Source organism: Boleophthalmus pectinirostris, unplaced genomic scaffold (genome assembly GCF_026225935.1).
Source record: "Boleophthalmus pectinirostris isolate CB_2022bp ecotype Guang Dong unplaced genomic scaffold, ASM2622593v1 HiC_scaffold_16, whole genome shotgun sequence".
Lineage (NCBI taxonomy): Eukaryota > Metazoa > Chordata > Actinopteri > Gobiiformes > Gobiidae > Boleophthalmus > Boleophthalmus pectinirostris.
The window spans coordinates 26,513,690-26,528,161 of NW_026571095.1; the positions used below are offsets into that span (position 1 = coordinate 26,513,690).

Here is a 14,472-nt window from a genome sequence, read left to right on the forward strand (position 1 = left end):
TCAACAAAAACACAATAAGTGTCCACAGTGGATCGATGATTCCCCAGTGCAACCTGTGGTCATTGGACTGGACAATCTGCTGAAAAATTAATGTGATGTGGCAGTGGTACAGAATATAATGGGACATACTGAAAAACACAGACTTTTTAAAAGGTTTTTTGCCGTGGCATGGTTTGTACACTTCAATATTTCACTCAACATTTCAACACAACAGATATTAAAATGTTGCACTTGTTCAACAGTTTGACAATAATTAAACTTTTCTTTTAAATGACAGATTTTGCTCACTACAAATACCTTGAACTGCAGTCTACGATGGGATAACTTATCCACAGATCTGACCTGTAACTTCCCTCTAGATAAATATAATGCTATACTGTGGAAAATGCACGGCAAAGCATTAACATCTCAATGGAGACAATAATAGTATAACATGCATTTCTCAATATTAATAATGCTCTTTACACTGCATTATTCATTCACTCCAAGAGTCAACGGTGATGAGCTTCTATTGTAGCCACAACTGCCTTGAGGCAGACTGAGGCCCCTTCCACCCCCCCAACACTCACACACACACACACACCACTTCCATACTAGGAAATATGAGTGAAGTGCCTTGCCTAAGGACACAGCAACATTTTTGCCATTGCTGCCCCACTGTGGCACCTGGTATTCTCCCATCCAAGTGCTAACCAGGTCTGGCCTTGCTGAGCTTCTGAGATCTGATAAGATCAGGCTCTGACAAGGAGGTGCTACCAATCCCCTCCCAGAAAAGTTGTTTGGTAATTATACGACAAAGTTTACTTCAACACAAAGAGATCTTCTGCCAAGTGCATGGAGGCAGAGTGGTTAGCCAGGACCACATTATCAAACATTTATTTAACATACAGTCTTATATTTGTATCAACTATAGAGTTAGTGTCCCAGCCCTTCCCCCTTTACCACTACAGTTTACATATTACAATACGAATGTCAACGTAAGTGCTTTTATTATTATCCCGGCTTCAATTTCACTCGTGTCACTTCCGTCGCGTCCCCGGTACATTTGTCCAAAAGTATATTGGGACAAAATCTCCTCTATCACTCCGGCTCTGATTGTCACGTCACCGTCCACGCTACCTGCCAGCGCTTTTGCTTTTCAAACTCCCATTTAAATAAGCCTCCGACGCGCTATCTGGAACAATATGTCACTGCTAGCGTCCTGGAGTGATATTCCGTTTTTATTTCTTTCTTTTTGTTTAAGCGTAGCGGTGAGGGGCGTAGCATGCTAACAGATTTGCCTGTGACATGGCCATTTATCATTGGAAATTTACCTGCAGTGACAAGGAATAATAGTGTTGTTGTGGTGGACACTTTGAGAGCCTTCCTTATCACATCCTACTGGAGCGCTGTTAAAACTATCCCCCTTTTTTTCTTTAAGTTTCTATCTCTCCTCGCCAAAGCTTTCGTTTTATTCCGCCATTTTTATCTTCGCTTGGGTATTATCTTTATACGGACCCGCATCCCGGTTCCTGATAGGGGCCAGAAGGACATGATTAACCAAGGGAAGGCTTATCTCTTCCCAGTATAGGAGGCTCATCCCGGGACCGCTAATGTCCACAATAATAAAGACGCTTTAAGCTTAAAGTGGAGGGCGCACGGGTGGACCAGAGACGCACTTACTGTAGAAAACATGGCTCCAAGATAAGTCAATATGGAGTATGGAGCGCTTATCGATGCTGGACACCGGCTGGACGAGATTTGAAAGAATATCTATGTACGGGGCAAGCGTGGGTTGTCAAAAGGATCGAAAATCAGTCATGAATCGATACCGAAACTTCTATCGAGCGAATATTGATACTAAAAAGTCAGAAATGAACCTTGCCTGAATAGCTTTAGAACAGGGGTGGGCAATTATTTTTTCCATGGGGTCACATGAGAAACAGAAAATATTACAGAGGGCCAGGGCAAATTCTACATGATATTAATTGTATTTCTTTATAAAAAGCAGTAAATAGCATTGTTTTGACAAGATGTAAGCCTGGTAAGAGTTTATGTTATGACTAAGGCAGGGGTGTCCAAACTTTTTTCATCAGAAGCAGAGGGCTGATCGAGGGCCGTAAACTGGTGCTCAGTACAGTGAATAATTGAAATATGTGCATGTTTAACTCGTTAGAATGAGCCATCAGACTGCAAAGATCCTTAAAACCACACACTTAATATTTATCAAGGTAGACTTTCAAAAAAACTTGCAGTAAAAAGTTAATTTTCAATTGATGTAAGGTCATTTGGGCCAGTTCACCTGGAAGTCTGAGGGCCAAGAAAAATTTGAGGTCGCCTTACAAAAAATGTAATTAAAAAAAAAACACTTAAACTTTACTCAAATAAAAGCAATGCATCTTTAGTCCATGCGGGAGGTAAAATGATAAAATATGTTAATTTTGTAATTCCAAATTATCTTAAATGGGCCGGTCAGAATCAACCAAAGCACCATATGTGACCCAGCAGCTGTACAATGCCCAGGTCTGCTTTAGAAGGATCTTGAGTTGTACTGGGACAAGTATAAGAGCCCATAAACGCCCATGGACCACTATGGAACCTACTTGGACCACTGAGGGATTACACAGATATAAGACCACATGGTAAAATGCTGAAAATGACATTCCATTGACTAAACAGAGTCTTTATTAGCATTGTGACATTGAAATTGGTATTGAGTATCAAGTTCCTTACTCGATACTTGGTACCATTTGGCCCCGGGGAAGACCCAGGACACGCTGGACGGACTATGTCTGGAGAAGCTGGAGGAAGTGTCCGGGATGAAGGAAGTCTGGGAGTCCCTGCTTAGACTGCTGCCCTGGATAAGATGAAGAAAATAGATGGATGGACTCTTCTTTAAGTTTAAATTATAGTAAAATGACAACACTAGATGCGAGTTTTAAATCTGTTGTGCGTTAAGACAATCTGAAATGAGTGAATGTAAAATGCTAATGGGTGTACAGTGGTCCCTCGTTTATCGTGGGAGTTACGTTCTAAAAATAACCGGCGATAGGTGAAATCTGCAAAAGTTAGTTTTATATTTTACAATTATTATATCTGTTTTAAGGCTGTAAAACCCCTCACCACACGCTTTTTACACTTTTCTCAGACAGGACAGTTACAACCCTTTGTGCATCCTTCTTAAAACTTATCGCTGCTGTTGTCCTTATGTTATTTTCCTCCTTCTTTATGTAACGAACCGAAGATTAATTTATTCCGTAATGGAGTCCCGCACTGGTCCATTTTTGGAGACCCGCACCCTCGCAGTGCAGCAGGTCTGTTTGTGATGAGGAAACAACATAACAGATCAGAAAGTAGCGTAATATGGGCCCTTTAAAACTAGTCATGCACCTCATTTGTTGTTTTTTTTTCCCAAACGAATGAAACGTCCAAGTGCTATATATTCACCGAAGCACGACTAACAAGTGTAAACATCGACGGAGTTGCTTTGTTCGTCGGCTCTTGCGCGTCCATAACCTTTCGCGTGTACGTTTGCCTCTCTGTGTACCTCATTAAAATCTCGCCCCGCTTTGAACTTTGACCTTTGCCGGTTGGTTTCCAGGGGCAGCCACTCACAAGCCCGACGCGGTGGAGCCGGAGAAGCAGACCGACCACACCGTGAAGATCGCCGGAGTCATCGCGGGCATCCTCCTCTTCGTCATCATCTTCCTCGGCGTGGTTCTGCTCATGAAAAAGAGGTTAGTATGAAACTTGTGTATGTGAAAATACAGTACTGTAATAGTAAGAGGTGGGTAGAGTAGCCAAGAAATTTACTTAAGATGCACTATGTAACTTTGGTTGGGGGTCTGTCACTTGCTTGTTTCTATGGAGATGACTTTGGGCTGTCTGGAATGTTCCACAGTATCACTTTAAACACCTCTACCTCATATTTATTCAATTACAGGTGGTTTTATAGCTCAAAAATACCTCGAAAAACAGACATTCTGACTGTGAGCGGGGTCGCCTCTCCACAGATCTGACCTGTAACTTGTTCTGGTTTGGTCTCCATGAAGCTAGAAAGGTTTCAGGTTCATACTGTGAAACATTCCAAACAAAGCAATAACATCTCCATGGAGAAAAGCATTTGACGGATTCTCCACCAGAAAAGTTACAGAATGCACCTTTAAAGTGGCCTCAACCATTTCAAATTAAAGGGGCGAGTGAGAGAGGAGGAGGGGGCGGGGTCTGGAGGTGTAAAGGGCAGTGTGATTGGTCTAACAGTAGGGATGTAACGATATCCAAATCTCACGGTGCGATATTTTGAAGAGGTTGATATAATTGTAGGGACACATTTTTTGCTTTTAAAATACCTTGACAAGATTTTGTGGTGAATTTTTTCCATCATAATCCCAAGACTTCAAGTAAAAAACATATTTCTTCATGTTGTCTGCACTGAAATGAATCATGGGATATGTAGTTCCCGATGTTTATAAGCTGTTGCTACTATAAAACCATACATTTAAGCAAAGGAACTTGTGATTTGATATATTTTGACAGCCCACGATATTATTGTGAGACTTTTGACGATACGATATCACGATATTTCGGTTATTGTTACATCCCTGATCAGAATCAGATCTGGCTATAATCAGGTCAGTCTTGTGTAATGTTATAAACTACTAGAATTTTGCAGAGGTCACTGAAGGCAACACAAACTTAGATTTAAGTGTTTTTGACCAAGAAGCTGCAAATGTACTTAGTTTGTACTAAAGTTGCATAAAACATATAGTAGAAGCGACAAATGGACTTTGTGTTTAGTTTCACTTCATCCAAGAGTACCATTACTTCAAAATATCATGGGACATCTTCCTCAAACATTGAGTTTATTTGCAGTCTGGTGTGGATCTCTGGGATTGAACTTTTGAAGTTTAGTTTGTATTATTCAATGAAAATGTTATGTTATGAATATATACATTTACTTGATGAAAAGATCTATTTTTAGTCATGATTCGAGTCATTATGATTACTTTTTAATTTTGTTATAGTCAGCAAAAAATATTATATTGGCGGTACTATAACAGTATTATTTAGATTTTAGTCCACAAAATTACCGTATTTTTAGGACGATAAGGCGCACTTAAAAACCTTTTAATTTTAACAATGCGCCTTATGTATTAATTCTTGTTGTGCATACGAACCTCAAACCGATTTTATGTGGAACACGGCGCTCAAAAATCTGTCAAAATGCTTTTGTACGACTTTAGGAAGCTACGAAGCCGCACTGCTTGATGAATTGTCGGAGCATTGCGGCTACCGTAGTCAGGAGCCTCGTGGAGTAAGTGAGTCGTGTCCTTTAGTCCGACAGAAGCTGAATGCATCAGGGCACAAGGAGCGAGCTGTTTTTTCAGGGCTTATAGTTTATGCAAATGAATTTTAAGTTTTGTTTCTGTAAAACATAAACAAATGTGCACAAAGCTGCATTAAACACATTATTACTCAATGTATATTTGAGTTGTCCTCATAGGAAATAAAAAACAAACTTGAATTATCCACCCACATTCGCATTCATAATACACATTAACCAAGACAGGGAGGCAACGCCGGGCGAATTACGCCATGATCTGCCAATGGATCATGGATGTCTGAGCTAAAGTTTCAGTCTCAAGTGTCGTCCATTTGTTTTGCTTAATGCGCCTTATAATCCGGTCCACCGTATGTATGAAAATAGACGAGAGAATTCAACATTACTGAAATTGCTCCTTATAATCCGGTGCACCTTATAGTCCGAAAAATACGGTAACCCAGAACTGACCCATAACAAGTCCATTGATATTTTCTTAGTCGGTCCTCATCAGGTGACAGTGACTAGTGACCAAAAACAGGCAAAATTGTGTAAGTAAGGGAGTCCTGACCAAGACTAGTTCAAGATTGTACCTCTCTGCTCCTGACAAGCTGCTCTAGTGGTGTTGTAGGATGGGTCAAACGCTGAGGATTTTTCTATGGGGACAACAAAGTACAATAAAGTGCACTTTCCTTATTCATCCCCTTTTGAGATCAGTTTTGGTGCCCATATTATTCTTGGTTCTTTAGTTTCAGACCAACTTAAAACTGATTTTGCCCATATTTAGTCCTGCTTAGCCCTCGTTTCTATTCCCTTTTCTTACCAGACTTCGTTCAGATCTTCATCCCTCACACAAAAGCAGTCGGCATCCATCTCACTACATATTAACAACACAGTGGCTGCCCGTGCTAATAGATATTTTGTATGTTTCTCCCTCAAACTGTAGCATTGTCAGTGTCGAGCTAAATAATTAATCTGATTGTGTTGATACGCCCCATTAAGGCTGTTTACAACCGCAAGAGGAGAGAGCCATGAAAAATTAATCCAGCTTGGCGGTTTCCTCAAACAAAATGCACCCACCCCGCTCCAGTGGCACCCAAATGGGAATCGGTTTTGTTTTGGAGCCGGGTGATAAAGAGGGAGAACGCAGATGAGAAAGAAATCATGATTAAAGGGTGAAAAGGCCTGGTTTAGAAGACTGGGTTGAGTTCTAGTTTAGACAGTGGTGGAGGATGTACTTAATTTTGTGACTTAAGTGAAACTACGGAAAGCAGAGCAAAGGAATAGTCAAGTAAAAGTATCACAGAACAAAACTGACTTAAGTATTAAAGTACCTGTTTAAAAAAGTACTTAAAGAGTGAAAAGTTAAAGAATTTTGTTCAGATTTTGAGACCTAATAAAGCTTCAAATACAGTGATTTTGTTAAGATTTATGCTGAATTTTGTTAAACGGAAACAAATGAATCAATTTTTTTTTTTTAATCCCCTTTCTCCATGTCTCAAACTGTGATAAATACTTTTTAAATACTTTTTTGTCCAGTTAAAAAGTGAAGTAGCGAGTACAGACACCTCTGAAATGTAGTAAAATAAAAGTGAAATGTAAAATGTTTAAAATGTACTTCAGTAAACCAGTTCCTCCACTGTGTTTAGACCTGGTTTAGTCATGGTTTTGTATTGAAAATGAGAAAACAATCAATACTGAAACTAGTATCGAAACTAGATACTCATTTGGGCAGGTATCGATACTAAAAAAGTCACATTCACAGGACAGAAATGAACCTGAGTCCTTTTCATTTGTGCATTTTAGTTCTGATAAACTTGGTTAATCCTGTTCCAATCCTGGTTTAATCCTGGTTTCGTCTTGCCTAGTTTACACAAGTTGCCAAAAAAGATTATTTATAGTTTAGTTGTACTTTAAAATGTCTTCAGATGACTTTTTCACTTTTCAATTACAGCTGGATTTAAAACTGGAACCAGATTTCACTATTAAGAGCTTTTATTTAATCACATTATAATGTTTTCCCTTTATCATTAACCCACTCAAAGTTGTATTTTGAGTGATTCATGCATGTTTATGTATGTTTTATTGTCATGCATATGAGAGACCATTGCTCTGAAAATTCCTGTTTTATTTTATATGTAGGATTTAAAACACCCATATTACACTATTTTCCGATCTATTTTATAATATTGTTTCCTCATCACAAACAGATCTGGAGTTGTGTTTTGTTTCATTCACACACGTTTAACACATAAAACCTGGGTTCTTCTCTTAAACTCTTAATCAAACACTTATTAATGTTTATTAAGATTTCAGTGTATGCACAGAAACATTGATTGTAATCTCCACTACTTTAATGGAAAGAAAATACTTACTGGGTTAGTACTCGCAAAATACAGCCTTAGACAAAAATGCATTGAAAGTACTTTATAAATACTAATTTAGATGTAATTAAGCACTTATTATGCATTTTACTATTAACTGCCTACTAATATGGAGTCCCTAAACGACTTTGTTCGACCTTGTGATGTCGTGTTAATACAGGAAGTGCACCTTGTGTTTTTTAACTTCATACACCTTCACTAGAATCATCTGAATAAATTGCTGCCCTGGATATCCAGTCTCTACTGAACTAAAGATAAAAGGAGCTGTTAACTTGAAAACTACTGCTTCATGACTTCACAAGGTGGAACAGAGCGTTTTTTTTTTGTTTTGGAGATGTAGCAGGATTAGTCAAACACGTGTGAATGAAACAAAACACAACTCCAGGTATGTTGCCTGAGGAGGTCAAATGAAACAGAAAACGCACACCAAAGAAGAGGTAGAGGTAGAGTAGAGGTGGAAATGCAAGGAACCTGCCAAATAAAAGTGAAACAAGCGTAATCAGAGATAGCAACGTGGTCCCCCATGAGGCATCAGTGGAGACAGTTCATCACCACAGAAGCAGCTTATGAGGAGCCCAGCCTGTACCCCGGTTATGTGTGTGCCAACTTGTGTGATGATTGGGTGAATATTTTAACCCGCAGATGGTTCAGAAATTGACGAAATTGCCTATCGTTTATAATGGCGTGACCTTTCAATTAATCCGTGTGACCTCAGATGATCTTGGATCGTCACCAAACGTTTTTGGCGGCATCGGGCGCAGGGGCTTGACCCACGTACCGAATTTGGTGACAGTCGGTCCATAAATGGCGGTGGACAGACACACACACACACAAGTGAATACAAAACCTGGTCAACCCTTCAGGGACCAGGTTAAAATGCACAGCAAACTCACATGGCCGATGTCCAAAAGCTTTTTGTATTTTTAAATAACGTTTCGGTAAGAAAAGCCTTCGTCTGATATTTTTCTTGCTTTGGACCACAGTTTGACCACACAATAAGATACTTGGTCCAAAAGCAAGAAAAATATCTGACGAAGAAAACTTTTGGACATCGGCCATCTGAATTTGCTATGCATTTTTTCACTTTTATATTTTTGAGGAGGTAACAGCATTATAACATGACTTAAAGCTCACAAGAGTCAGTTTTGTGTAATGTAAGACCTGACATTTTTCCATCTCCCATAATTCAACAGTAATTTGTCATAGAAAAATATAATACTACTTATTAACTTCAAAGAAATGACGTTTACAATGCATCAGATGTATCAAAATATCAGATACCACGCCTCCCTACGGTTTTGAAGTTATTGTTCTAGCTCAGTTTAAGGCGCAAATGAATAATATAGTTTGAAATGCGAAGTTAACGTGGCATTTATATTAGCGCTCTCTGTTTATTTTTGACAGTGGAACATCACACGCCTGCTCCCCCGGTGGGTAATTCATATGTCTGTGGGCGGGTGTGAAAAATCCTCCATACAATTCAATTAGGCCTAATCAACGCCAATGGAGGCACCTTCCCTGGTCGGGTTCACGGTGTAATTTGCGGTTTCCATCTGGGAGTTGTAGTTGTGTTTGAGACGTCCGTAGCGTTCATCAAAGCTCCACCTCGGAGGTCAGATGTGGTTAATGTTATTGGTATAAAATTATCTGTTCATGTAATAGAAAAGCGGGGTCATATACAGCCGGTCTGAACTGTGTAAACACGGGCGCATGGTGTGGTCCTTTGGGTCTCTTTTGCGATTCAACGAGAGGGGGTTTCAGCGCGGGAGTTGTTTGTTAGAGTTCTGGTTTAGAACTTGTAAAGAATCTGATTTAGATCTGGTTTAGACGTGGTTTAGATCCATTTTACACCTGGTTTAGACTCAATTTTAGACCTGATTTAGACCTGGTGTAGACTTTTTTAGAACCATTTTAGACCTGGTTTAGACCTAATTTTAGACCTGATTTAGACCTGGTTTAGATTTGATTTAGAGTCATTTGGTCCTGGTTCAGACCCAGTTTTAGACCTGGTATAGACTTGGTTTAGATCCATTTTAGACCTGGTTTAGACACAGTTCTAGACCTGATTTAGATACGGTTTATACTTGGTTTTTAATCCATTTATATCCTGGTTTAGACCCAATTTTTGACCTTGTTTAGACCCAGTTTTGGACCTGTTTTAGATCTGATTTAGACCTGGTTTAGACTTGGTTTAGATTCATTTTAGACCTGGCTTAGACCCAATTTTAGACCTGATTTGGACCTGGTTTTGGTCTACATGGTGTATACCCAGTTTAAAACTTACTATGTCCTGGTTTAGACCTGGTTTAGACCTGGTTTATACCTGGTTTAGACCTGGTTTAGACCTGGTTTCATCCTGGTTTCATCTAATTTTTAGACCTGGTTTAGAACTGGTTATGTCCTGCTCTATGGTTTATACCGGGTTTAGACTTTGTTAAGACCTTGTTTGTACCCATTTTAGACCTAGTTTAATACTGATTTGGACCTGGTTTGGACCTGGTTTCATGCTGGGTGAAAGGTCTTTTTTCTTTGTTTATTTTTAATGTTTATTTACAAGTTAGACCTGGTTTAGACCTGGTTTAGACCCAGTTTAGACCTATTTTTAACTAGTTTAGACTTGGTTTGGACCTGGTTTCATTCTGGTTTCATCCAATTTTTAGACCTGGTTTAGAACTATGTCCTGCTCTATGGTTTAGACCGGGTATAGACTTTAAGACATTGTTTATGCCCATTTTTAGACCTAGTTTAATACTAGTTTGAACCTGGTTTCATCCTGGGTGAAAGGTCTTCTTTATTTTTTGTTGTTTATTTTTCATGTTTATTTACAAGGGGCATGTTGGTTCTGGTTTAGACCTGGTTTGGACCAATTTTAGACCTGGTTTAAAACTGTTTATGTCCTGGTTTAGCTTTGGTTTAGTCCTGGATTAGATGATTTATATTTCTGAGTTAAATATACGCCTTTTTTTCCATCAAAAAACAAGTTAGTCCTGGTTCAGCCGTGTTGTAGATCTGGTTGGACCTGGTTTTGACGAAAGATTCATGGCCTGGTTCAGCGACCTGGCGTTGCACTTAGACTTTACACTTTTTTCAGGTTTAGTTTAGTCATATCAAGTCTTAGATCATTCTCAATTGTCCCTTTATTGTATATTTAACCAGATATTTCCTACACGGTGACTCTTGTATGTGTGTATCTGAACTGACATGCCTCCACCTCTGCCCTCACACCAGCGTTTACGCCACCATATCTGAGTTTGTTCATTTCGACTCTTCGTTTCTCAGACATTAATATATTTTTACTTTTTTCTTTCCTTTTCATTCCATCCCCCCCTTCCTTCCTCCTCCTCCTACCCCCTCCTCCTCCTCCTCCTCCACCTCCACTGGGCAGGAGAACCTATCACTCCTACACATACTACCTGTAAGTAACCACCACTTTGTGTAATGTCAGTGCCATGCTTCTGTCACCCACACACCCATGCATGCTGGTGCCATCCTGCCCACCCACGGTTACCGCAGACGGGGATGGGGGCCATGTTAGATCTGTGTAATCCTACGTACAAACTGGTAAACCCTCTTAATCCAATGGCGTTTGCACATTGGTGTGGGTAGAGCGACATATAGATACTCGATTTAAAGGGACAGTCCGGAGTTTTGGACATAGGACCTCATTTCCTAGTGATCCAGAAAGTTGGAGACGTCTGGAGACACTTTTAAAAAATATTCCATCCAGTCCTTTTATTTGTAGAGGTCGCTGGTCAACGGGTATAGTTAGCCTAAGATTAGATCCATTTTACAGGTGGTTTAGACCCAATTTTATACCTGATTTAGACCCATTTTAGACCTGATTCAGACCCCAGTTTTGACCTGATTTAGAGTTGGTTTAGATCCATTTTAGACCTGGCTTATATCCAATTTTAGACCTGGTTTAGAGCCATTTTAGACCTGGTTCAGACCCCAGTTTTGACCTGATTTAGAGTTGGTTTACATCGATTTTAGACCTGGTTTAGACCCAATTTTAGACCTGGTTTAGAGTTGGTTTAGATCCATTTTAGACCTGGTTTATACCCAAATTTTGACCTTATTTAGACCTGGTTTAGAGTTGGTTTAGATCAATTTTAGGCCTGGTTTATACCCAATTTTAGACCTGATTTAGACTTGGTTTAGAGTTGGTTTAGATCCATTTTAGACCTGGTTTAGACCCAAGTTTTGACCTGGTTTAGAGTTGGTTTAGATCCATTTTAGACCTGGTTTAGAGTTGGTTTAGATCCATTTTAGACCTGGTTTATATCCAGTTTTAATCCTGGTTTAGAGTTAGTTTAGATCCATTTTAGACCTGGTTTAGAGTTGGTTTAGATCCATTTTAGACCTGGTTTAGAGTTGGTCTGCGCGGTGTATACCCTTAAACCTTGCCTATGTCCTTATCAATTCCTGGTTTAGAACTGGTTATGTCCTGCTTTAGACTTTGTTTAGACCTGGTTTAGACCCACTTTTAACTGGTTTGGACCTGGTTTCATTCTGGTTTCATCAAATTTTTAGACCTGGTTTAGAACTGGTTATGTCCTGCCGCTAAAAACTTACCCACTCCACAAAGCACCCGAAGCAAATCTATTATTATATTCCAGACTGTCGATGCACTGCAAGAAACTAAATCTGGTCAAGTTAAGATGACTCGAATTAAGAAAGTTTTATCATGATTTGAGCAAATTTCACTTGACAAGTAAAATTATCTGCCAGTGGAATAAGATTTTTTGTACTTAAAATAAGAAAAACAAAATCGAATGTTGCTTGAATTACAAAAAACACACTTATTCCATTGGTAGATCATTTTACTTGTCAAGTTGAATCTACTCAAATAAAGTAAAATGTTCTTAAAATAAGTCATTTTAACTTACCTGGATATTGTTGTTGTTTTTTTTGTTTTTTTTCCAGTATGTGAATGTCTGTGTTGACAGAATAATGTTTGTAATAAAACTAACCTTGCATCGCATGAATCGTCGCATGTTGAGGGACGATTTTCTCAACAGCAGCACAGTTTTACTTTGCCGGTAAGATAGGTCAGGGGTCTCCAACTCTTTCCTCTGGTGAGTTACCTTTACAAAACAAAAATGCCAGAGAGCTACTCATTTTAATGGCCGCAAGAAACTGAGAAGATTATAAGAAAGAGGGCAAGCCTTTGGGTACAGTTAGATGCCCATAAAACATGAACCATTACCCATTTATTAGTGCTCAAATTTGGGCTTGAAAATTATACATTTACAATGGTAATAGGCATGTAATAAACCAAATTTTTGTTATTCAGCACAATGTTATCATTTCGAAATCCCTTGGTGAGCTACTTGTAAAGTGGTGGAGAGCGACTGGTATCTCCTGAGTTACAGGTTGGAGACCCCTGTTCTAGGTGACATCAGTCCACCGCTGCCAAGTTTTCTATCAGGAAGTACAACTCACTGCTGCTGAGACATAAATCCTTCAAATGCAAGGTTAGTTTTTCTTCTAAATTTATTCTATCAACACAGACATTTACATCGACAGTCTGGTGTTATAATAGATTTGCTTCGAGGGTTTTGTGGAGTGGTTAAGACTGTTTTGAGTGGCAGGATAACTATGACCATTGACCAGCGACCTCAGCAAATACAAGGACTGGATGGAATATTTTAAAAAAAGTGTCTCCACACGTCTCCAACACTCTGGCTCACTAGGAAATGAGGTCCTATGTCCAAAATTCCGGACAGTCCCTTTAACTTTTCTAGTCTCTGAGATGCTATTGCTTTGCTTGAATTATTCCACAGTGAGACATTAAAATTATCCATCTCCCATGTATTAGATCACTCGTGTGATTTTATTGTGAATGGGATCGCCTCTCTGCAGATCTGACCTGTAACTTGGCCTATTGGCGTCTCCTACTTGTCTTCATGGAGTTAGTTTAATGCCATACAGTGGGACATTCCAGGCAAAGCAATAACATTTCCACTGAGAAAAATATGGTTGCAGACCCTCCACCAGGAAAGTTACACAACGCACCTTTAATATTGATTTGAGTCGTTTTAAGATGAGTGAACCGTTATTTGTCTGTTTATTATTAGTCTTTCTACATCTGCAAAGTTTAAAATGCTCTGTTCCACCTTGTGATGTCATTACGTAGTCAATTTCAAACGAACAGCTACCTTTTTATATTTTCTTCAGTCGAGATTGGAAATTCCAGGAATACAATTATCCAAATGATTCTAGTGAAGATGTGTGGACTTTAAAAACGCAGTGGAGCACCTCCTGTATTATCACATGACATCACAAGGTGGAACAGAGTGTTTTCTGTTTGGAAGAACTCAGCCTAAATATGCAGAAATTGTGTGTTAAACATGTGTGAGCAGCCACGTTTACATGAGAGCTTTAATTCCAAATAATGTAATTCTAAATAAAAATTAATTTAACTTTAATAAGAGCATGTAAACACTTAATTCCAAATGAAAATGATTATTCGGAATTAAACTTAATTCCGAAGTAAGTGGGTGGGTTATTCTGATTTTAAAAAGCCGAATTAATTTATTCCTCGATCACGATCAATGAAACAAAACACAACTTAACGTCTGTTTGTGATGAGGAAAAAACATTATAACATAGATCAGAAAATGGTGTAATATGGGCCAAGTCAAATCTGCTCAAAAACAAAAAAAAAAACACATTATTTTTTGCAGAGTACACGGCCAAAACTATCATTTGAAGCTAAAATGACTTAAGAATATTTGGTCTAAGTTGAGTTGACTAGTGAACTAAAAATATCTGCCATTGGAGTAC

The 14,472-nt window shown here is 38.9% G+C and overlaps 1 protein-coding gene across 1 annotated transcript in view; it reads left to right on the plus strand.

Annotated features, from left to right (window-relative positions):
• LOC110153462 (protein tyrosine phosphatase receptor type M) overlaps nucleotides 1-14,472 on the plus strand; it is a 583,698-nt gene that overhangs the window by 380,249 nt on the left and 188,977 nt on the right. The window contains exon 15 of the mRNA XM_055151363.1: nucleotides 3,581-3,716. Coding sequence (XP_055007338.1) covers nucleotides 3,581-3,716 — 136 coding nt within the window. The remainder of the gene's footprint in view (nucleotides 1-3,580; nucleotides 3,717-14,472) is intronic.